General features: G+C 41.1%; 1 protein-coding gene across 3 annotated transcripts in view; it reads left to right on the top strand.

The window, feature by feature from the left end:
* Positions 1 to 21228, top strand: part of MTHFS (methenyltetrahydrofolate synthetase) — a 56101-nt gene extending 34873 nt beyond the window's left edge. For all 3 annotated transcript variants that reach the window (XM_012801942.2, XM_023509962.1, XM_023509961.1), the window contains exon 3: positions 20767 to 21228. In XM_012801942.2, the coding sequence (XP_012657396.1) occupies positions 20767 to 20999 (233 nt within the window). In that variant the 3' untranslated portion in view covers positions 21000 to 21228. The remainder of the gene's footprint in view (positions 1 to 20766) is intronic.
* Positions 21229 to 25352: the final 4124 nt, after the last annotated feature.

The raw sequence follows: 25352 nt of genomic DNA, 5'->3' as shown, positions 1-25352 counted from the left end.
GCCACAACGCCTGGCCATTTTTTGGTTTCAGCCATCATTGTTGTTTGGCGGGCCCGGGCTGGGGATTCGAACCCTCCACCTTAGGTGTATGTGGCTGGCGCCTTAGCCGCTTGAGCCACAGGCGCCGAGCCACTGGTCAAAAATCTTAGGAAAATGTAAGAGATTATTGGGGGAAAATGTATATTAAAAGTAACCCCTTGAACTCAGTACAGAACCCCTTGAACCCATGATCAGGGCCTTTTGTGAAAAAAATGCAGATCCTCTTATTTATGAGGACTGTGCATATCCCTTCTGCTAGATTCATTCTTAGCCATTAGCTTCTTAGGTGTCGTCATAGCTTTCATAGGCAAAAAGCTGTTGGTCCTGTTCTTTCTCCTTTTTTTTTTTTTCTTTAACTTCTAAAACTTCAAACTAGTTTGAAGTAGTGATTTTTTATTCTCTTCACTCATCTAAAAGAAGTGTAGATTTATCCTATATTGATGCTTCTGATGGGTTCTGTTAGAAATTATGTGGTTAGTATTCAGGCCCAGATAGGTAAAGAAGGAAAGAATTTAAATTTGCTGCAGTTTTATTTTGCTTAATGGAGACGCAGTAAACTGAGAGGAAAAGGGAGGAAGTGACTATCATAGGCAGGTGCTGGAAGGAACTTGGCCAGTGTGTGAAGAGGTAGTTTTCTTCATAGTCTCAGATTTTCAAGGACAGAAGCTCCATAGTGTGAAGCCCTCGTTAGGAGTCATGGCCATACTCACATTCTGCACGGCACACTGCACTGCAGTTAAGCTGGGGGTGAGGGCTGAGGTGGTTGCTCTCATTAAATTGACTTTTTATTAGGTGTCCATGGCCCTAGAAGGGTCCAGAGTTGTTTCTTGGCAATTGCTGCTTGCTGCCCAGAAATTATTCTTTATTTTTATATATATACACACACGTATATGTGTCTGTATGTTCATGTATGTATATATACATAATATAAATAATACATAATATATAGTAATAAATAGTACATAAGTAGTGCATACCTGCTTCTCTTGGCTAGGAAATGTGGTAAAAGTTCTTGTGATGGTTTTCTTGTGGCTGTTTCTAAGGTTGACTTTTTTTTTTTTTAGCATGTGACTTGTTATTACCTTCCCTTTTTCCTAAATTGTATCCCATAGAAATACCTCGAAGTTTCTGATTTGGATATGGCATCCTTGTCTGTTTGCTATTAGTAATAAACATTTTCCCTAAGTTTATTTTCCTGTGTTCATTTTACTGGGAAAGTAGAAAGTCAAATATGTGTGCTGAGGTCATTATTTTGAATTTTAAGATGTATTTTTTAATAATGACAGTTGCATAAGTTCAGGTATGTTTGTACTTTGTCTTGTAATAGAAATTATGCATGTAGTATCTTTACAAGTCAAAATTTTCTTTGTAAATAGTGAGAGTAATGTTATTGATAGCATTTTGGATTTATCTGTAAATGGTTGCTGCAATATTTTCTTTCATTGTGAACCTTTCCCCAAAAAACAAACAGAAGACACATCACAATATTTGGAAATTTGCCTGGAGTGAGCTATTAACTTTTGTTTCATTTTATTTTTTGCTTTAGAAAATTATAAATGTCAGTCATAAAAATATCTTCTATTCCATCTGCCTAAGGCCAAAAAGAAATCAAAATTAGGGAAGTGAAGATCAGGAGCTAAACCTAGTAATCAATTATATTATCTGCCCTTTTCTTTTCCTTTCTGCAGTGTCTTACTGGTTCATTCATTTGTGCAACAAATATTCTGTGAATCTACTACATGTGACACTGTACTAAAAACAGGTATACAAAGTTGTTGTAAGCCTCAGGGCTGATGATAAGAGCCATGATTCTTATACTCTACTGATGGAAGCACTGCAAAGTATGTAAAGAACTATGAGAGCTCAGTTTCTGGACATTTGATCCTATTGGGCGTAGAAAGTATGGCAGTAGTCTCCCAAGGAACTTTTTGTATAGAAGCAATAATACAGATAAATTATTAGACACTACCTTCTCAGTGTCTACTGAGTACTATGCATTATGCTAAGTGCTTTTCCATTTGTAAGCTTATTATTCATCATGACTGTAAGACAGTACTGTTACCCCAGTTGGTAGATGCAGAAAGGACATCTCTGAGAGAGTATTATTCATGGGCATGGAGCAATACAAGTGCATTCCTGCCGGGTCTGTTTTCCCCAAAGGCTTGCTCTTCTGGGAGGGCACATGGTCTCTCTCTGTGCATGGAGGGTATGGGTGAAAGGAGGATATGCTGAACCTGTCAGCTAGAATTAAATTTAGCTACATAATGGCAGAAAAACTCAAAGTTAACAGTGGGAGACTTGGAAAAGAAGTCTGGTTGTTGAGAAGGCCTCAGAGTAGTCAGGGGCAAATCTTGCCACATCTTCTGTATGGTGCAAGATGGCGTCTCAGGCTTTAGCTATCAACTCAAATTCCAGGCAGTAGGAGGAAAAATACAGTCATGGGGAAAAAGAGCATCCCTCACCTCAAAGTCTCATTTGCCAGGACTTAGGCTGTACCTAGCTGCCAAGGAAGGTGAGAAACGTACTCTTAGAGTGGGGTTCATGGCCACCTGAGTGAAGTCCTGGTGGTGCCACCAAGGAGGAACAGGGAAGTGGTGCTTAAAGGCACAACCAGAGCTTCTGCCACACTTTGCTATAGGCAGGCTGTGGTTTGGCTGATGTCATGGGCTGAGGTAGGCCAGAGGCCCATGTCTTGAAGGGCACTGCGTGTCATTTGTTTGGGGTTTGAACTTTATTCTGTTGATCCTAGGAGTTATCCAAAGGCTTTAACTGGGGGAATGATGTGACCTGCTCTGTGTTTTGTCCAGGTTGTTCTGGCGGCAATAAGGAGGACAGGCTGTGGAGGATTGGGAATGTGATGGGTTGGAATGGATGAGAAATGATGGCTACTCTTAAAAATGGAAGGATGCAATATGTCTGACACATACAGGATGTAGAGTCCCCAGGCCTTGGTGACTGACCCTTGAGACTGTTGAGGGGCGGTTTAGCTTTGCCATCTGGGTATGATGCTCTTAACTGAGGCACAGAATGTGGGAGGGAGACCAGGTGTGGTAGGGTTGGGGGCAGCTAATGAATCCTGTTTGAGGTGGCTCTGGGGCAGATGCCAGTAGGCAGCTAATTGGGCGTAATATCTCTGGAGATGAGGACATGGGGATACTGATTGAGGAGTCAGCATGGTCATGGGTCAGCCCTGTGGTTACAAACAGGGAGCCTGTGGCTAGATGACGAGGCTCTGGCAAACAGGGGTAACCAGTATTCATTCCCCTTCTAAACAGGGTTTTCTAGGTTGAATGTTTTTGAAGTTATTTTCTAGATTTGTATAAGTTATAAAAGTAGAAAGAAATTATAAATAATATAAGATTGGAAAGGTTAGCTAAAAGGAGAAAACATCAGAATCTTTAAGTATGTGGAAACAGATCTTAGTAAGGTGCTAGAATTAAGAGACTACACATAAAAGCAGTTTCTGTGCCTGTCCTTTTGCCAGTGAAAGGACAGGACACACCCTAAAGAGAAGCTGGGTCAGTAGCAGTGCTCTCAGCAGGATGGGCTTTCTTAAGGGCTGATGTGATCAATGAGAGGAGGACTTTAGAAATGTAGGAATTGCTCTGCCACATGCTCACCCATAGTGTTCCCAGCCACTCCTTCAACAGTGGTAATTAGCTTTGTACTTGAAGCTGTGTGTTAGCGACATACCATAAATGAAAGCAGGTTTAATAACCCCCAGGTGAGTCTTGCTTCTCTCACATACCTTTGTAGGTTTAACAAACAGAATGGTAACTGTTGAAGGAAAGGGTGTTACTTATATTGTGTGTTTGGTTTTTGTGGTGGGAACGGGGAATGTCTGTGCACAGGCGGCCAAATCCTTAAGATACGGGTATATCATCTTTGAGTGACAAACCTGGAAGATGAGGCGATTGAGACACAGCTTGCCGTCTTGGCCATTCCAACTTAGCTGAAAAGTAATAGTCTGTTCCCCAAAAGTGATGACTGTAACATAGGTATGCTTCCCTCTAGATCTATATGTGTGGATTCTTTTAAAAAATATGTATGTACAGGTAGCATCATACTTTATATTCTCTTGTTCATCTTTTTCTCTTCTTAGTAAACCTTAGAATTCTTTTCACAGCAACACATGTAGATTTAACATGTGTTTTAAATATTCACATAGCTTATTTTCATTCTAGTAAGTCCATCTTCTATCAGTGGAATGGTTATGGATTCTGAATTTTTTTTTTTTTTTTTTTGAGACAGAGCCTCAAGCTGTCCCCCTGGGCAGAGTGCCGTGGCATCACAGCTCACAGCAACCTCCAACTCCTGGGCTCAAGCGAGTCTCCTGCCTCAGCCTCCCAAGTAGCTGGGACCACAGGCGCCCGCCACAACGCCCGGCTATTTTTTGGTTGCAGCTGTCATTGTTGTTTGGCGGGTCTGGGCTGGGGATTCGAACCCGCCACCTTAGGTGTACGTGGCTGGCGCCTTAGCCGGCTGAGCTATAGGCGCCGAGCCGGATTCTGAATTTTTATAGATGTTTTCATATTGTCTTCCAAAAGAGGCTGTGCTACTTTCCATACTCCTTGCTAACATATGAGAATGAACGAATGGTCAGACTAATGAATGACCACGCATTCATGACCACTGTTGTGTGCCCAGCCTCATGTGATGCTCTGGAAACAAAAAGATGAGTAAGGAACAGTGGTCTCTGGCCACAAGGAGCTCATGATTTGATAGGGAGGAATACAGCTGCGTGGTGAGGGAAAGTGAGGAGTGGCTGACATGATGGTTTTGGTTTCTGATGGAGCTGGTTTTTAGTTACTGACTCTGCTTCTCACTATGTATCTGAGTAGATGTGAGTGAATTGCTTTATCAAAGCCTCTGATCCTTCATTTGAAAATGAGGATAATAATAACTGCTTCACTGGATTATCTTGAAGATTAAGAAATTTACATAAAGATTTTAGTACACGCCTGCTGTGAAGTAAATGCTTGGTGACGAGGATGACATTGTTGGTGACTCTTCTACATACACTAGTGATTTCAGTACTGAGGATCAGGTGTAAGGATGTGCCCAGCATTTTTGGGGGGCTCAGGATGGAGTTTTCTTTGCCTCTGTTAAACGTATTCCTAATAAATTTATATTTGTTGTTCTTGGGAATGGAATTTTTTCTATTATATTTTCAAGCCGTTTATTTTTGTTGTATAGGAAAGCATAGGAATGTAGGCTCAAATTTCCAAATGGAACAAGAAGTCTCTAAAGTAATTTTAAAGTTACTTTCTTTAAAATTTTCTTAAGTTTGATACAATTAAATATTAGAAAATTTAATTTCATAAGAAACATGCATACTTGGTGACATGTTTTCAGAATGAGGTATCTAAGAATAGGTTTTTTTTTTTTTTGGCTGGGGCTGGGTTTGAACCTACAACCTCTGGCATATGGGGCCGGCGTGCTACCCCTTTGAGCCACAGGTGCCGCCCCCAAGAATAGGTTTTTGAAAGCTGGTATTTCTCAGATAGATTGAGTAATTTTCTCAATTTCCAGCAGATGTCAGTATTTTATAAATTTATTAGTCTGAGGTGGTGGTTTTGTCTGCAGTCTCCTGACTTTATGCATCCTTTAGTCATTGAATCAGCACCCTGGGGCTTGTTGGAGCCAGGAGAGATCTGGAGATCATCTGAATTAATCATTCACTCTAGCTCAGGCAGCCTGCTTTGATGGGAAATGACTCACCCAAAGGCACACAAAGAGATGCAGGCTGAAACAAAGATGTTCTTGTTTCCAAAGGATGTTCCCTCTCTAAAAGACCAAGTAAAGATAGTCACCAAAATCAGAGAGACAAAAAATACGTAGTTTAATGTACAAGTTATGTCTTGGAGAAAGGGAAGCATGTGTGTTCAGTTTATTTGGGTAGGTTTATGTTTATAAACCTTTTGATAATAAGATGCTAGATTCTTGGATTATAATAGTAATTGGGTAACTGAAATATCTGGCCTTTGTTACCTCCTTGTAGAACTAGATATGAAAGTGATCTTTAATACAATGTCCTATTCTTCATGCTGACTGTGGTACTTGGTGTATACATCAGCATCAGTACTTGTGTAATACCAACAGAATAACTCCCACCTCTCTCTGCCCACCCAGCCTAATTGGTTATGTTTTGGAGAGATACTATATCAGTAGTTCTCAACCTTCCTAGTGCCATGACCCTTTAATACAGTTCCTTATGTTGTGGTAACCCCCAACCATAAAATTATTTTTGTTGCTACTTTATAACTGTAATTTTGCTACTGTTATGAATCATAATGTAAATATCTGATATGCAGGATATATTTAGGCAACCCCTGTGAAAGGGTTGTTCAACCCCCAAAAGGGTTGCGACCCACAGGTTGAGAACTGCTAATATAAATCATTCAATTCCACCTATGTCAAAAAATACTATCAAGGAATCTATAATCTTTTCCATAAATAATCAAGTATTGAAAAAATATAAAAATGTGTTTTGCTGTTCTGTGTTTTGGTTAATAGACAAATCAGGGCAAAGAAGCTAGGAGAGCACTTAGGGGTAGCTGGTAGCTCTTGACAAAGTTAAAAAATGGACAAAATATCAGTTTCAAAGAAATATTTTTCTTTTAACTGGCTGACTCCACCCTATCAAAATCTTATAGAAAAAGAGTATGAGCCACTGAGTTGTTAACCAGAAGGAGGCTCCTATTGGAGAATGTGTCTGACACCAGTGCTCAGTGGATTTTGGATTTGGGAGAATCTATATGGATTGGCGTGACGGTGAGGGAAAGATCATGAGCTGAGTCTTGACAAAGGGTAGGATTTACAGAAACTGACTGGATAGGTGGAATCCTGTGGAAGGCTGGATTTCTTGTCAGGGCAGGCAGTGAACGTGGTGTTATGTTTAGAATTTAAGGGCCTTCAAAGGAAGAGAAAGTTAAGGGTAGGTTTGGGCAGGTTTAGGTTTAGACTTTTTGAGTTAGTGGTCAGAGTATGAGATGTTTTTCTATACATTGTTAAAGCTTTTTATTTAGAAATACAGTAGTAAATTGTGAAAATAGTGCAGAGAGGTCCTGTGTACTTATTCTTCATCCAGCTTCTCTCTATAGTAACATCTTACAAAAGTTTCAAACAGTATTAAAGCCAGCCCTTTTCACATTCCACCAGTTTTTATATGTACTCATTTATGTATATGTATGTATGTGCACATTTCTGTGCAATTTTATCATGTATAGATTTGTGTATTCACTACAACAATGAAGATATGTAATAGCTCTATTTCTACAAAGGAACTTTTTCATGCTACTCCTTCTAAAGGGTTTAAAAAGCATTAAGGGAGTGGTTCTCAACTTTCCTAATGCCGTGGCCCTTTAATACAGTTCCTGTGGGTTGTGACCCACAGGTTGAAAAATGCTGCTTTAAGGGAAATTCAGGTTTCTAATTGGATAAGCATGTGTGTATGTGTGTGTGTGGGGCATTTAGTAACCTACTGGTGCCTGGAGTCCAGGGGCTGTTTGCAGCAGGGCTCCCTAGCCAGTAAGGGCCCTCTCAGGAGTCCTGTTCACATATTGTTGCCAGAATGTGGGAATGGTAGACAGTGCAGCAAATTTTATGAGGAACAAAAAACTGTTTAAAAATTCTATGTAGAGTTTTTAAAAATGGAAGAGAAGACCCTAGTTACTTTTTCCTGGAATCTCAAACTCATTCTGTTTCATCCCACATGCCAGTGGGGTTGTGATTTTCCTGGAGACTAAGCATGGCTCCCTGTAGCTGCTGGCATTTTCCTCTAAGAAGTTGATCAATGGATTCACTGACTCCATCTGCAAAATTAAGTAGATGTTTTTACCTTGGCATTGGAGACCCTTCGCAACATGGTCTGACTGAATCCTTTCCGCCATCTTGCTTTCATTTCATTCATAAATCCTTCCAAAGAGAATCATTCACCAGCCCTGAACATACTCTGTACTTTCCCAAACCTTAGCTTGTTCTATTTTTGTTGCTCATATTCCATCCCTGCCTGTCTGTCCTGCTGCTTCAAGATCCTACTCACCCTTCCATTGCTCATACAATAGGCTCCCTCCTTAGCGAGGGTTTTGGGTTTAACCTTCTCCTCAAAGGAATACAGCTTTCTGCCCTTTAACTTATTACCTTGGCACTTAACATTACTCTACCCCCATTACAGTTACTTGATCATCTTTGTATATAACTTATTAGGTGCATTTTTAGCTGACCAGATTGTTAGGTCCTGGAAAGCATAGATAGTTACTTACCTCTGTGTTCTCTATAGTGCCCTGAACAGAGCCTTCTGCGCTGTGAGTTATTAGTGATGGCCACTTATTGATCTGATCCCATTAAATTTCAGTTGAAGTATAAGTCTTCAGAATTTTTTTCTGCTTTCTTTTACCTAGTAAGCTTCTCTAGCAGGTTTTAGGGAGCGTTATGGGTTTCAAGAGCAAGTTTCTCATCCAACAGATGATAACTTACCGAAGCAGGCAATAAAGCTAGTTGGAGTGAAAAAGGCACTTAGAATTCATTGGAAAAGGACATTGTATAAAGTCTAGGTACTAGTATTTCAAAGTAATGGGTTACTTTGTCATAGGTGGCAATAGGATTTGTTCTAGATGGCAAAGGCTCCTTTTAGCTGAGCTGTCCACCTTTCTAGGCCTGGAAGAAGAGAGCAAGCAGAAGAAATAGAAGGAGGTGTGTAATTTTATTTTAGTTAAATGTCCTGAACCAGAAAGGTTGCAGGACTTCCAAGTGCTCATTTAACATCTCAGTAAAACAAATGGTGGGAGTTGAGGACATGCTTCCATTTTGCTAAACTCTTAAGGCTTAGGAATCATGCAGTGCTGTAATTATTTAGAATGATGACTTTGAAAGCTCATCTTCAAAAAAGTGAGGAAAGTAGAAATAGCTCCAAGATTCCTTATATTTCTGTATCTCAAGCCATTGCTCTTTAATAGCTACTTTCAAGAGTAAACCAGGCTTTCCTTTCCTTTCCAAGTATATCCTCATATGAACCTGTGCCAGAGGATGGACTGCCCTGGAGACCCTCCCCTGCCTAATTCTTTCTTTTTTTAAAGTTGCGGTATAGAAACACATAATATAGTATTTACCATCTTAACCAGTTCTAAGTGTTCAATAGTATTAAGTAGATTACCGTGTAACAGATCTCTAGAAATTTTTGTATTGCAAATCTGAAACTCTCTATACTCATTAAATAATTCTTCTTTTCCATCTTTCTTTAGCCCTGATAACTACCATCCTACTTCCTGTTTCTATGAATTTGCCTACTTTAGAGACCTCATATGATTGGAATCATACACTCTTTGTCTTTTTGCAACTGGCTTCATGTGTTCCTTGGTTGTGTCACAAACACAAAGAATTGTGCATAAAATTCTCAGAGCCACTAAGCTTTGATTCTAAAGAGATCTAAGAAATTGAAGAGTTACAGCCAGCTGTTTTACAGATGAGAAAAATCAGACAACCAGAGGTTGTCCTTAGTTAGTGAAAAATCACAAGAAGTTCTGTAGTTCTATATTTTATTTTCCTTTTTAGGTCCATCTGATTATTAAAAAACAGTGAAAGTATTTCAAACTCAGAGCCAAAATTAATATAACACTTAGAAGATGCCTTTTGGATTAAGCTGCTACTGCTAGTGGTCCCATTTTCTACATAACATTCTTATATATCTGCTGTAAAGACAGTTTATTTTTTTCTAGTGAGATTTGTTTTGGTCAATATCTGCTACTATAGAGTAAGCTGATGTATAGAGTTTTTTAAACGCTGTGTTAAGTGCTCTAAAGTAGGGGTTGGCAAAGCTTTTCTGTAAAGGTCCAGATAGTAAATACTTGGGCCCTGTCGTCTATACAGTCTCTGTTGCAATGAATTAACTTTCCTCTGCAGCGTGAAGACAGAGCATGGGACTGTGCAGCTGTGTCTTAGTGGAATTTTATGTATAGAAGCAGGAGGTGGGCCTTTGGCCCACAGGCTAGAGTTTGCAAACCTGTATAGTGAAGGATTTGGACCTACTCTTCTTTCTTTTTTTATCCTCAGCAGCTTAGCTTGCTATCTTTCATTTATAGTTACAGTTGGTGTTTATGGTGATGGTGATGATAAGAAAATAATGTAAATCAAGTTATTATTGCTGACTTATAATTTTAGCATTATTTTCTAGATAGCATGCCAGCCTTAAGATATAAGAATGAACACACTTAAGAAAATAGCTAACATGTTTGAAGTGCATCTTCAAAAAGAAGACTGGAAATTTTTCTGAGTATCCATAAAAATTATTTCTCTTTTTAAAGGAAAATAGCTTTGGTCTCATTATAAAGATAAGACATAAAGAAGAAATTAAAAATAAAATGCAGTTCCCCAAACCCAGAAGTAATCACTGCCAGTGACCATATTTTAGTCTTTGCTGGACCCCTTCATTTTGCTGCCTCCAGACCCACTATCTGTCTTTTCCACTTGCTCTGGGAAGGGTGGACCTCTGTGGGCTGCATCAGGAGGCACAACAAAGACCAAAGTTTGTGAGAGAGTGAGGTGGGTGGTTTGGCCTCACCTTCCACCCCCACTGTGCTGTCCACACTATGCCAAGTGGCCCCTCTTACTGCTGCAGCTCTTCTGGGACCCATAGCCAAGCCCTCAGGCTTAGTGGTGGTCACCTACTATAGGGGACGGCACCATCTCTGCTGCTTCCTCTAACTTTTTGAATCATCTCTTTATTAAACTTCTCTTTTCCCCAGTCTAAGTGTGCCATCTGGACCCTCCCCATGGCTCTGACCTGGCCGATATGATGCTGTGTCCAGTTTGACTGATTCCACCACCAAGGCAGGCAAGCAGAACTTTCCCTATCCTCTTTACTTCTCCAGGGAAGATGCAAAGAGTTCCACGTTTCACTGGAGGCAGAACACCAGAGTTTGAATTCCTGCTCTTGCATTGACTAGTTGTATGACTTTGGGAAAATTATGTCATCTCTTGAGCCTTAGTTTCCCCATTTGAAAAAAGGAGATGATAATATCTATCTCAGAATTTTTGGGCAGATTAAATGAGGTCATGTCTGTGAAGTGCTCAGTGTTGTGCCTGGCACTTGGCTGAAAGTGCTGAAACAGATTGTAAAAACCACTCCTTTTTTCTTGGTTTGTAAATAGTTACCCCTTAAAGGATCCTTTGGAAATGGAAAGCCATTTGTAACAGGAATGCTTTCCCATCACACCTATTTCAGAGACTGCTATTTCAGAGAGCCGTCATGGCTCCTGCTCTGCTCAGGGCTTGGGCAGCCACTTAAGGGCAGCTCTCACCTGCTTAATTCCAGTTGACAGCAGGTGGCACTGGAGAGCTAGGTCCACCCTTGGGTGGTTGGGCTAAATATCTCTGTTGGAGTGCTGGTGTTAAGACTTAAGAAATACCTTTCAGAGGCAACAGAAAGAGAATAGGCATTTTTCACAGCCCTAATTATAATATGGATAGCATTTATTTAACACTTACTAGAATTTTACACACCTCCTTTATTAGTGCCTAAAAGAAGGTGGTATTATCATTTCCATTTTAAGGAGAATAAATTGGGTTTTAAAGAGGTTCACATGGCTTGACTAATGTTTCTTATCTAATAGTGGTATTTATGGGATGCCTGCAGCTCACCTGTGGTGCTTGACTGTCTTAAGCCTCTTGTCCTTGACATGCTAGAAGACTGATAATTTTAAAAACTTGGTTTGATGTGCATATGATAAAAGACTTGAATCATACAAAAGACTAGTGTGAAAGCCTAAAGTAGCCGTCTCTTATTCCTTGCTCCAGAGGCCACCACTCTTCTTTTGTGTCCTTCCTGGGCTATCCTTATAGGTGGGTTACCAGTGTTATAGGTAGAGGAATAACTCGTCTTCGCAACCCTTCTTTGCTTTGCTTTTGGCCCACTGTCCTGGACAGGTTTGCAAGCTCTCTGGATTCGGTAGGAGGACAATGCTGTTGGGGAGATACATCCTCAGCAACCAAGTCCCCAACCCTTTTATGACAAATAAGTCCTTGTAGTTTGGTGTGAATGTTAATATCTGTTCTGAAAGAAACGATTTTATAGTAAAAGTGCAGAAGTGATCAATCGTGATAATCACGTCTTTAATAAGTGATTCTTACTACTGTGTGTTTGGTTCAGTATGGATATTCTAAAATGAGCAAAATATGTTGTGACCAAATGTAGCAGAAAGAGTGAAGATGAATTTACAACATAATTTAAAAAAAGTAGCAGTCCTTAGCAACCCTTAGTTGATTACTCCTTAAGTATGCTATAGATTTGTAGGGAAATACATTTTTTTAAAACTCTATATATAATCAGAAGTTGAATATGTTTAATTACTACAGCCACATAAATGTTTTGTTTATTACTTTGTGTGCTCTGTACTGTTTTACTATGAACTGTGGTTCAAGGGGCTTGTGCTTCAGTCTGTCCCTTCCGAGACAACTATAATGAGTTCAAAGCAGATGGTATTGATTTTGGGGAGTTCTGCCATAAGAGCTATCATGAATTACTGTATTTTATTTTAGGATTCACCCTCTTCATGTTTCAGCACCATGTTTGTGAAAGTGCTATGTCTCTCTGTAGTCAGTTGCATAGCCTAAGGAGCAGGCATGCAGCAATTGATTAAGTTGACATTTAATATTAACAGCTCAGAGATGCTTTACATCATAATATGCTTATCCATTCTGGGTTTAGGTGAAGTCACTTTTGACTGATGGTTTATAGCTACTAAGTGGCAGTGCTGGGATCCAGACCTAGCTGGCTGTCTAGGGCCTGCACACTCAACCCTACTCCTTGCTGCCTCTGAGGTACTGGGCCTTACTGTGTTCCTGCTGTTCTTTGCTGAATCTCACTATGCCTTTTGACAGTAGGTTCAGTGTGTTGTTGAATCTTTATCCACCTGAGACAGCAAGCCATGGCTTCCTGTTTTACAAGCCAAGTTATTTCCGGGAGTAATTTGATCTCTCTGAGCAACAGTTTTTTCATTTGTGAAATGGGGATAATAAGTCCCACTGTCCTGCCTCAGCAGGTGGATGACCAATGGATTTCTTTCATCCTTGTCTAAGGTACAGCACAGTTCCTGACATATTACAGGCACTTAAATGTTAGTTTCTGAGCTAGTTTCTCTTTTAGACTCTGGACTTTGGTTAAGAGTTAACTGTCTCATGGGATAGTCTGAACAGGTCACTACTTAGATATAATCAGGAAACTGAGGTAAGTATGGGTAAAGGCCCCACTTATTATCTCCTTTACTTTAATTCATTTTTTCATAGTAAACAGAACTAAGCATAGCATCTCTCTGGGAAAGACAAAAACTGCTTGCAAAAGGATGAGAGAGGGATTCCTGCTAGATCATGTTCTTGTAGTTTAGGGTAAGGGCTGGTTGCACCGGACTGCATGGATGGGGAAGACTTGATGGAATTTTATCTGAAGTTTGTTCAGATCAATCACATTGTGATTGTTATCATTAGATAAGTTAACACAAAAAGTAGAAGTCTGTTACAGGAATGGAGAACAGCATAGCAGGAGCAAAGGCAGGAAATCATGGGGTGGGTTTATGGGAGGACAGAGCAGTCCACGTCCTTGGGACTATCAGAATGTAGTGCAGGGATCCTCAAACTTTTTAAACATGGGGCCAGTACACTGTCCCTCAGACTGTTGGAGGGCTGGACTGCGGGCCTTGGGATGAGTTGGCTGCTAAGCAGAACAGGCAGCAGTGGCAAAAACACCTGGTGGGCCGGATAAATGTTCTAGGTGGGCTGGATGTGGCCCGTGGGCTGTAGTTTGAGGATACCTGGTGTAGTGGGAGGCAGTCTGGAGAGGCATTTGGGGCAGGGGCTGGAGGGTGACTGTAGCAGGTTCTGTGTACCAACTTAAGGGGAATTTAGATGTTGTCTCCAAGAGATGATTAATTAAAAGTTTTTGAGCCTGAGTAGTCAGGATGAAGGCTGATTTTAGGGTGGATTGGGACCAAGAATGGGATACACATTCAGAATACCAAGTGGAGGAGAGAAGTCTGGCAATAGTGCAGGGAGGTGCTGGAGAAGGAGTTATTGAGGCATGAAGTTCCTAGAGAAGGACACACAGCCATGAAACAGAAGTTAAAAAGAGGAGAAAGAAGTGTAGAAGCTGCACAAGTTGAAAGTGGCGTGGACAGCTGTGTGCAGCCCCTGGGCTCTAACACTTATTATTTTCGGTGTTAGGGTGAGAGTAGTCTGCTGACTGAACTGATTATGCTCTGAAAAGCTCTGGACAAGGAGTCTGAGTTCAGGGCATCATTGGAGGTGTCAGTGCCTCAGCTGCTGACTCCCCCTGCCAGAGTTAATAAGAATGTTTTGTGAAGGTGAACTGAATCCTCCGAGCCTCACACTTTAGTCTCAGGAATAAGTAAAGGCATTTATAGAACCTTATTTCCTCATTTTCTCTCAAGGCCTACTTCCTATGCTTTTTTTCCAGGTGAGGAAGATTCTGCACCTGTCCCCAACTCCCCACTTAAATTATCCTTGCCAAGGTAGCTCCCTACTTGCTAAATCTAATAAATATTTTTCTGTCATTACTCTATTTGTCAATTCTGTCATATTTGACACTGTATCCCCTCTTGTCTTCCTTAAACACTCTTTCCTTACATTCTATGACAGGGGTAATCAAACTGCAGCCCGTCGACCAAATCTGACCCTCTGCTTGTTTTTGTAAATAATATTCTATTGGGACACAGCTGGACTCATTTGCTTATGTATTGTCTGGCTGCTTTCACTACTCAGCGGTTGTGTCATCCTGACAGAGACCCCACGGCCTGCAAAGCCTAAATTATTTTCTCTCTGGCCATTGGAAGGAAAAGTTTGCTAATCTCTGTTCTATAACCCCCCCCCCCCCCCAGTTGTCTCTTCTCTCTTTGGCTCTGCTGAACCCTGGAGTTGAGAGAGTAAGAGCTGGTTCTAAGGTTGTAAAAGCTCTGGTTGAAAATACTTGATGCACTGGAGAGACTACACCCCTTTTCCTGCCAGCTGGTTCAAGAAATAGTTTCTGACATTTCTTTTTTTTTTTTTGAGACAGAGCCTCAAGCCATCCCCCTGGGCAGAGTGCCATGGCATCACGCTCACAGCAACCTCCAACTCCTGGGCTTAAGTGATTCTCCTGCCTCAGCCTCCCAAGTAGCTGGGACTACAGGCGCCTGCCACAGCGCCTGGCCATTTTTTTTGGTTGCAGCCATCATTGTTGTTTGGCGGGCCCGGGCTGGGGATTCGAACCCACCACCTTAGGTGTATGTGGCTGGTGCCTTAGCCGCTTGAGCCACAGGCGCCGAGCCTGACATTTCTTTAAAAAAGAAAAGCTAGCATAATAATTGTAATTCATATAGAAAATACCTTTCTGAGGAGTTTATAAGCATCATATAATTTAATTTTCTTGACCAGCTTCATTTATGGTGGGGAAAATTGAAGCATGGAGAGGTATCTTATTCATGGTCACAGAGCTAAGAGAGAGCCTCAGGGCTGGATCCCCTAATCCCCACATCAGAGTGCCTCCAGCGAGTGGGCTGCTGTTTCAGAGCCAGCACTAGATGAAAAGACAGAAGATGTTTTTGAGTAAATGCAGTGTGTGGGGCTGGGTGAGTTTTCTAAAGGTTAGCTTTGCAGTTTTGGACTGTAAGATTGCATTAGAAAGCTAGTGAAACTGGGAGAAAAACACCAACAAACCATGACTCTGAAGAGCCGTCCTGTGACTTCCAGAGAGCTCTTTCTGAATACCGTGTTGTGATCCTGCTGCAGCTGGTGTGCTCTGGTCTGCGGGTCTCGTTCTGTGCTGGCAGGCCTGGGAGGCAAGAGTGAACAGGACTGAGCAACAGAGGCGACTGGCTCTTCTCACATGTTATGCTAATGTCAGTGTCCTCTGTTAATGAGCCTCTGATAATTTGAAAATAAGCCATGCTGGACACACATAATGGATTGAGGGTTTTTCTCCTGTTTCCTCTACTGAGTTTTGACCTTGTTATGTGTTAGGTTGGGCCTGGAGTTACCTATGTTTGTGGGATTAGCATGTGTGCAAGAAGCTTGCTGAGCCCATGCTGATTTTCAAGGCTTGCTGATCCTCCGTTGTTGGAGAGGAAGAGCACCCAGGACAGTGTCACTACTACATGATCAGCCCTGGCTGTGTGTGTGAGGAGAGGGGCAGGGTGGTGGTGGGGCACGGGAAGAACATCAGGCTTGACAACAAATGGATGAAATCAAGCTAGGAGTACCCTGTGTGTCTCAGGAAAACACTAGAATTCCCCAGACAACAGAAGCAGGGGCAGACTAGAGGGGTATCCTAAGGACCTGAAGGCAGGGTCAACAGGTGACCATGGTTGAAGGGAGCAGTGGTAACAAGCCAGTGGCCAGGAGCTCCAACAAGCCCACCCCAAATGGGATGTCAGGACCCCTCCTAGGAAGTGCTATTTCAGAGCCTTTGTTACCCAAGAACCCTAAAGCCATTCTCTTTCTTACTTAGCAGTTGTAGGCCTAACTTTGAACAAACAGCCATATTTATACTTTTATTGTTTTCTTTTCCCTCCTTGACAAAAACCTGTATACTTTAGAGTTACTAAATACGGAGTGTTTAAATTTTAGAGTTATTATTTTTTAGAGTTATTAAATAGATGATGTTTAAATTTTGGCCTAGAATTCTTTTCTTTTCTTTCTTTCTTTTTTTTTTTTTTAAAGGCAGAGTGTCGCTCTTGCCCTGGTTAGAGGACAGCTCATAGCAACCTCAAGAGTCAGCTGCTGACTCTTGGGCTTAAGTGATCCTCTTTCTTCAGCTTCCTGAGTAGCTGTGACTATAGGAGCTTGCCTCAACACCCAGCTAGTTTTTTTATATTTAGTAGAGATGGAGTCTCACTCTTGCTTAGGTTGGTCTTGAATTCCTGAGCTCAAGCAGTCCACTTGTCCTGGCCTCCCAGAGTGCTAGAATTATAAGTATGAGCCACCACACCCAGCCTGGCATAAAATTCTATTAAAATTCAGTCATGAAGGATGACTTGATAAAAAATGATAACCTTCAAAGAAGTTCTGGTGGGCAGAACAGAAACATACACAATCAGCAGATGTGCAAGGTGGACTTCAGCGAGAGCTGTGGCAAGAATAATTTATAACTCAGGGGATTGGAGAATGTAAGTTTTACCTTTTTATTCATTCTTCATTCTTTTCCTCTAACCTTCTAGATGTGGATTTTCCAAAAATTCTGTCTCTTCTTTCTTGTGCACTGTTTCTTGTGAAATCCTCACTATTCTTCTGGCTTTAATTTTGGCCTCTTTGCCTTTTTATTTTTTATTGTGATAAGTAACACATAACATGAGATCTACATTCTTAAAAGATTTTAAGTAAAGAATCGTTAACTATAAGCACAATTTGTGCAGCACATCTCTAAAGCTTTTTCATCTTGCATGACTGAAGCCCTCCATCCCTTGAGCAGCAACTCCCCTTTCTCCATTTCCTATTCCTGGAAGCCACGAGTCTGCTTTCTGCTTGTAGGAGTTTGACTACTCTTGAATCACACAGCATTTGTCTTTTTGTCCCTGACTTATTTCACTTGGCATAATATCTTCAAGGTTCATTCATGTGCTACGTATTACAGCATTTCTTTCTTTTGTATAGCTGAATGATATTCCATTTGTACCAGTTATGTTTGTCCATTCATCCATCAGTGGGCACTTAGGTTGTCTCCACGTCTTGGCTGTTGTGAATAATGTGGTGAATGTGTGTATGCAGATATCACTTCAAGATCCTAATTTCAGTTCTTTCACATAAATACCCAAAAGTGGGGTTGCTAAATTATACGGTAGTTCTAATTTTAATCTTTTGAGGAACCTGCATGTCGTTTTCCATAGTGGTTTCACCATTTTATGATATGTTCCCACCAACAGTGCACAAGTGCTCTAGTTTCCACATCCTCACCAACATATGCGACTTCCTGGTTTTTAGACCAGGAGTGGGTGTGAGGTGAGGTTTGATTTCATTTCCCTGATGACTCATGAGGTTGAGTATCTTTTCAAATGCCTGTTGGCCATTCACATGTCGTCTTTAGAGAAATGTCTATTTAAGTCCTTCACTCATTTTTTTAATTGGGCTGTTTGCTTTTTTGCTGTTGTGGGGGTCTCTGAGCCTTGAGCCCCACATGTCTGTGCTCCTACTTAGTGAACTCTGCACTCATGTCTTCTCCTTCTCCTCATCTTGATACTTCTGTCTGTGTTGCCCTGTGGGCACTTAGTTGGCAGAGACTGCTGGCTGGCATTAGAACGTATGTTGCACATTTCCTGAAGGGAAGAGACTGTGTGTTCCCCAGAGAACCTTATAAACCACCTCGCCACACTGTAAAGAGGCAGGAATACTAGGGAAGGTGTGTGCATGTGTGCTCTAAGTGTAGAAGACAGAGGTGGACTTCAAATGTGACAGTGCTCTGGCAACTGAAAAAGGACATGAGGGAGCAAACCAAGTGCACAGGCCATTGTCAACCCCAAGAGAGACAAATACACTGGACAGAGACAGGAAAGGGAGGAAAGACCTACGTCACTGACCAGCACTTTTTAGCAAGTTGGGATTGGAATAGACAAGCAGGTTTATGCGGGAAGGTCATTATTGTAATCTGAGACGTACTCTGCTGGATTTTGGCAGGCAGGAATTGATAGGTATATACTGAATCCAGGGAGAAGCTGAGTTCACTTCACAGTTCTGTATGTAGTCAGAACAGCTGCTGACAGTCAGGCCAGCCTAGCTGGCAGTCTGAGCATCTCTGCTAAGAATACTCTGTTCCAGAGAATTCATGGCTTCCAACTCTGGTATGTCTTGGCAGCAATGCTGTATGAGTGGTTAGTCTGTGATTAAGCTGTAGATCACCCAGAGGACCCCAGACCAGCCATCAGAAGGCCAAGGTCCAGTACAGAAAGGTCACAGGGCAGATCACTAGGTAGGACAGGGAACGTGGCTCTTGTGCTGGTGTTGGTACCTCATGCTGTTCATCAGAGACTAGAGGATCATCCTCTGGGCTCATAATATCTGTGGAGGCCCTTCTCCTATGACCTTCTTTATGAGAATCTTCGCACACTCTAATGATAGGTGGGTGTATCTTTGTTTTGTGTTTTTGAGCCCCTGTCACTGGGGCTAGAGTGCGTAGTGTCAGCCTAGCTCACAGCAACCTCAAATTCCTGGGCTCAATTGATCTTCCTATCCTGAGTAGCAGGGACTGTAGGCTTGTGCTACCACACCCAGCTAATTTTTTCTGTTTTTAGTAGAGATAGGATCTTGCTCATGCTCAGGCTGGTCTCCTGCTCCTGGCCTTCAGTGATCCTCCCACCTCAGCCTTCCAGAGTGGTGGAATTACAGGTGTGAGTCACCGTGCCTGGTATATGGTTGGGTTTTTGTAGTCTTCAAGAGTCTGCCTTGTACCCTGAGTCCCAGGATCTTGTTCTGTCCTGATGACGCCATGGTCAGTTTTGGTTCCTGTATTACTTGGAAGGGCTCCAGCCAAAGTTAGGGGGCCTCAGCAACCTCAAATTCCTGGGCTCTCAGTAGGTCATGTGCTGCTCTGATGTGCATCTCAGGAAGCCCAGCAGCACGGTCTTGCCTCAGGTGGGAGGGGAGACGAGAAGAGGATAGACTGTCCTAGCCACTGGTACTCTTGGCAGCTGCCTCTTGCCCTGCTCACTGACCCTGAGAACAACTAACTCTGCCTTGTCTAGGTCCTCTCTGACCTTCTCACCCCTCCAACTGTCCTTCCCTGGGGCATTGGTTCCCAAATTTGGCAGGTATGTGGAATCATTGGGATGCTAAAAAAGAAACAAAAGATGGCGAAGGCCCTATCCCTCGAGATTCTCTTTTTCCTCCTCCTCTTCTTCTTCTTGCTTCTTCCTCTTCCTTCTCCTTCTTCCTTCTCCTTCCTTCTCCTTCCTTCTTCCTCCTTCTTCTTCCTTTCTTCTTCCTTCCTTCTTCCTCCTCCTCTTCTTCTTCCTTCTTCCTCCTTCTTCGTTCTTCTTGTTCCTTCTCCTTCCTTCTCCTTCCTTCTCCTTCCTTCTTCCTCCTTCTCCTTCCTTCTTCCTCCTTCTCCTTCCTTCTTCCTCCTTCTCCTTCCTTCTTCCTCCTTCTTCTTCCTTTCTTCTTCCTTCCTTCTTCCTCCTCCTCTTCTTCTTCCTCCTTCTTCCTTCTTCTTCTTCCTTCTTCTTTCTTCTCCTTCCTCCTTCTTCCTTCTCCTTCCTTCTTCTTCCTTCCTTCCTTCTTCCTCCTCCTTCTTCCTTTCTTCTTCCTTCCTTCTTCCTCCTCCTCTTCTTCTTCCTTCTTCCTCCTTCTTCCTCCTTCTTCCTTCTTCCTCCTTCTTCCTCCTTCTTCCTTCTTCTTCTTCCTTCTTCTTTCTTCTCCTTCCTCCTTCTTCCTTCTCCTTCCTCCTCCTTCCTTCCTTCCTTCTTCTCTTTAACCAGGCATGGATGGACCCTTAGAATCTGGCATTTTGTACAGATATCTATAGCTCTATGGGTCTATATAGATATGGCCGTACATCTCTATATAGATCGTAAGAATTGCTACAAGGATAGATGAAGGACTTGCTGGGTTGCTGAGTAAGTTTTATTTCCTTTTCTATCCAACTCTGTGCTTTTTGGATTTTCTGCAGAATAGAAGTCATTAAAAAACAAAAACTGCATCCTGAAGTAATGTGCCAGAAACCATTAATCTTCTTCCATGTGTTCCTTTTCTCTACAGGGGGACTTGATCTCATCTTCATGCCAGGTCTTGGGTTTGACAAACACGGCAACCGACTGGGGAGGGGCAAGGGCTACTACGACGCCTACTTGAAGCGATGTTTGGAGCATCAGGGGGTGAAGCCCTATACCCTGGCCCTGGCTTTCAAAGAACAGATTTGCCTCCAGGTCCCAGTGGATGAAAATGACATGAAGGTAGATGAAGTCCTTTATGAAGACTCCTCAACATGTTAAATACAGATGACCACAGCCCAATAATCAGCATTATATATGAGAGTAAAATAAAATATGTGTATTTTTCCCTTGTCAAAAATGAGTTGAAATTGGACATTCATGTGAAATGGACTGCATTTTTAAAATGTGATTATAAAATACCTAATAAAACTATCTTTAAAAATTAATAGAAGTATGAATAGTGAAATGTTAATTAAAATGGAAGCTATCACCATATGGTTTTTCAGCTGATGTTAATGTGACAAGTTGATCTTTCTGCTTTGCAGTTTAAGTTAAATATTATGTGCTTTGAGTCTGAGTGTGCGAGGAAGGTGAACTTACTGGGCATGGCATTCTATTTCGTTATGTCCTGTCATGAACTGGTCAGTTGCTGGCAGGTTTATGGAGACTGAGTGATTATTAATTGATTTTTGGTGTTTGCTTTGGGTACAGAGTTCCCTGAGAATATTATCCCATTATCATCTGATTTCATTTACTTACTCTGAAATTTTATGTTTGACATTTTATAGCTTATGGTGGATAATGGACAAAAATCTTTTATGATTTAAATACTTTCATCCAACTGATTGGTTCCCATAGCTGCTGGTCCATGTGTTGGTCCCTTATGGACTTAAGATCTGTCTGATATCTTACAAGTTGGAAAGTATTTCTGTTTACTTGTAGTTCTTTGGAAATGAAATTTGCTGTATGCTGAAAGTTGGCAGATGGCATCACAGCTAGGGAGTAGTAATTTTGTGGGGGAAGGATCTGGTAATAACCAAAAACCCAGGATACGACTTGTCTTCCTAGATACAACTCTCTTACCCACACCCCTCCCCCAGCCTGTTACCAGGTCTCGTTGATTTTGCCTTTGAAAAGTCTCTTATATCTGTTCTCATCTTTCTGTAGTCGTGTAACTCCTTTTGTCCAGCCTCTTGAGCATTTCTAAGATGAACCAAGCAAGAATCTGCTACCTGGCTTCCCTTGCCTTCCGTCCTGCCCCCTCCACCATTTTTCTCAAGCTCCAGTCAGAGTGACCTTATAAAACACAGTCTGTTCATGAAGCACTTGACTGGAATCTTTCAGTGGCTGCTCAGAGCCCCCTGGGTAATAGCCAGATGCCTTCTGATGTATATAAGCCCCTTAGAGGGGTCTCTCACCTGTCTTTTTCTAGCCTGTTCTCTTCCCACTCCTGTATTCTGCTTCTGTATCACTGAGCATTGCAGTCTTCTCTGCTTTTTGCAGTTGTGAACATGGTTTTCCCTCTGTCTGAAAGCTCTTTCTTCTTTTAGAAAACTTGTGTTTCTCCTTCAAGATTCAGCTCCAGCATTATCTCCTCAGTGAGGCCCCCTCTGCATTCCCAGGAGGGTTAGTGTTCCTTCTCTTGTTTAAATGGCCCTGACCACTCTGACCTCCTTCTTGTGTCATCCTAAATTATCAATTGTTCGTTGTCATGTCTGTTCCCTTCACCAGACTCTGAGCTCCAAAGAACAGTTACTTCTCGTACTTAGTAAGCAACTAGAAATGGTGAGTGCTTAAGAATTTTTTTAATGAGTTAGGTGAATACACTCAAGTGTTTTATTTAAAACATTGATCTTTTATTCTTTGAATAACAATATATGGTTTGATGGTTCCATGAACAAAAATAAAAACACTTTAAAAATGTCATTGGGCTAAAAATGGATCTGTACAATGTAATATATACAATGAGAAGTGGAAGGGAAATGGAATTCCTACAAGCTAAAAAGTAACATTCTCGTGCCAATTAAAACTCTTGGTAGATATTGCTTCAACTATAAGGTTAAGGTGAATGTAATAAGTGGTATAGCTGACATAACTGTCAGTTTGAAATTAGGTTAAAACAGTAAAATTTCTGAATTGCTGTAGGTCTGGGAAGTTTGGCACTCTTGAACTCAGTCTAAGGAGAAAAACTGCTCTTCCCAGCATCCCAGACGTAGACAGAATACAGAAATGTAGAGTGCTGAGGTTCAGGGATATCAGTGGGCCACAAGGTCTCTGACCTGGAAAGAGACCATTCCCGAGTGATCAGCAGAGCACATTGGTCTTTGTGCAGAGGATCCTGGGAGGGAGAAAATGCCCTGACAGTGCAAGTGATGAGGACACTTAATGATCAGGGCACAAGCAGAGGCTGAGGCCAGGGCTTGAACCCAGGAACAAGGACTTCAGTACAGGCCAGTATGAAGCAGGAATGATGAGGGTCTCCAGTGAGGGTGGGTGGAAAAGAAATAGCAACTAGATGTGAACAGAAATAATTGTTAGTATTGTGGAATTGGAAATATGTCAGAGTTCCAACATAGGTCTGTTTACTGTCCATTCTATAGAACTGTGCTTAATTTAACTAGGAAGTAAACTAGAAAGTAAGGTTCTAATCCATCTATTAATAAGAACAAGACATGTTTATTTACAGAGTCCTACTAAGAGATGCTAAATATGTCCAGGTGTGGGTGGCTTGCTGTAGAAGCTCCGTTCCTGGCCCCCAGTTTTGGTTTTGCTTTTTTTGTTGCAGAGATCACTGAAATTCAGTTGATCACGTTGCGTTTTAATCATATGTTTACAAGCTTAATTTCTCCGCTAGACTACAGTCTCCTTAGAGGCAAATTCTGTGCCAAATTCATGGTTTACTTAAGGTGACCAGATTTTAACATTGGTAAAGTGGGACATTATTCACGTGTGTGGGGGGGTTCCTAATTAAAAATTTGGTCTATATGGAGCAACAAAAATTTTCATAGAACGCAAAAATGGTATTGTAATATATTTTTTCAATTTCAACATAAGTACACTTTACAAATATAATACATTAAAAAATTATGTATAGTATTATTTTGTTCTTTGGCATATTTCTCATTAAATTCTAACAACTGATCAACAATGTGAACTTTGATAAACAGTTCTCGATAATCTTGATAATCAGTTCTCAATAATTATTTGTTATTATTAAAGTTTAACATTATAAAATTAACAAAAATAATATAAAACTCATATCCTGGTGAATAGCCACATGGCAGCTGAAAACCGTATATTCCCTTCCCGTTCTCCTGCCATTACCTAGCCTGTCATGCATTCTTTCCAAAAAGTGGGATTTTTTAAAAACACCCTGGGATACAGGACAAATTGTTAAAAATCGGGACGTCTGGTCACCTTAGGTTTACTCTAGTACCTACTGCAGATGCACAAAATAAATACCTCAAAGAATGAGCTGGTTTGAATACGGCCCCTCCTGTTTTGTGCACTTGTTTTTTTCTGTGTTGGCTGCTGTTTGCTGCTGGGGCTTTGTCCCCTCAGCATTGTCTTGAGGTTGGATTATTCCAGAACAAGTTTTCTGTTTTTGCAGTTGCTTGTTTGGCCAGTCTCTCTGAGGGTGTCACATTAACTGTGCCACTGTTCCTTCTAAGTGTTTTCTTTCTTTGCTTCTTTTGGGTCATCTTCTTTCCTGTGCCTGGGAAGTCTTATACTTCTTACCCTTGAAGGATGGTAATCCTTGTAAGCACCCCCCCCCATAAGTTTATTTCTGTGCCTGAATAATGTAAACTATACATAATAATATATACATTATAAAACATACACACAAAAAAGATATGTTGAAATAATTTATAATATGCCTAATGTTTATTTTATTTATTTTTTTAATTTCAGGTAAATGTGAGGGTACACAAAATTAGGTTACAATGTTTGCATTTATTAGGTCAAGTCCTTGCTATAGTTCTGTCCCTGACATTGTGCCCATTAGGTGAGCACACCAGCCTCTCCCCCTACTTCCCCTGTCCTCCCCCCAACTTGAATTGAGTTCTTCTCTTCTCTGAGTATATATTAGATCTTCTACTGGCTTCTTATTAGTATTGAGTACATTGGATACTTTCTTTTCCATTTTCGTGATTCTTTACTAAGAAGAATGTGTTTCAACTCCAACCAGGTTAATACAAAAAATGTAAAGTCTCCAACTTACTTAAAGCCTGAATAGTACCATGATATCATATACCACAGTTTATTAATCCATTTATGGGTTGATGGGCACTTGGGTTGTTTCCACATCTTGGTGATTATAAATTGAACTGCGATAAGCAGTCTGGTGTGAATGTCCTTATGATAAAATGATTTTTTTCTTCTGTGTATATGCCTAGTAATGGGATTGTGGGATCAAATGGGAGGTCTATTTTGAGTTCTTTATATGCTTAATTTTTAAAAGAGAACAATGTAATTAATTTTTTTTAAATTTACCATTTTTGAAAACCTTATTTTAATACTTTTGAATGATTCTAGTTCTGGTTCTAGTTTCAGTTTTTTCCTGTATTTGGTTTTAAGGGCTTTTATAGTGAAAAAGATACTGTCCAGAGATAGCAAATCCAGATGGATTAA

Source organism: Otolemur garnettii, unplaced genomic scaffold (genome assembly GCF_000181295.1).
Source record: "Otolemur garnettii isolate 467f Iridium unplaced genomic scaffold, OtoGar3 scaffold00011, whole genome shotgun sequence".
In the NCBI taxonomy this organism is placed as follows: domain Eukaryota; kingdom Metazoa; phylum Chordata; class Mammalia; order Primates; family Galagidae; genus Otolemur; species Otolemur garnettii.
This window is presented reverse-complemented; position numbering and strand designations above follow the sequence as displayed.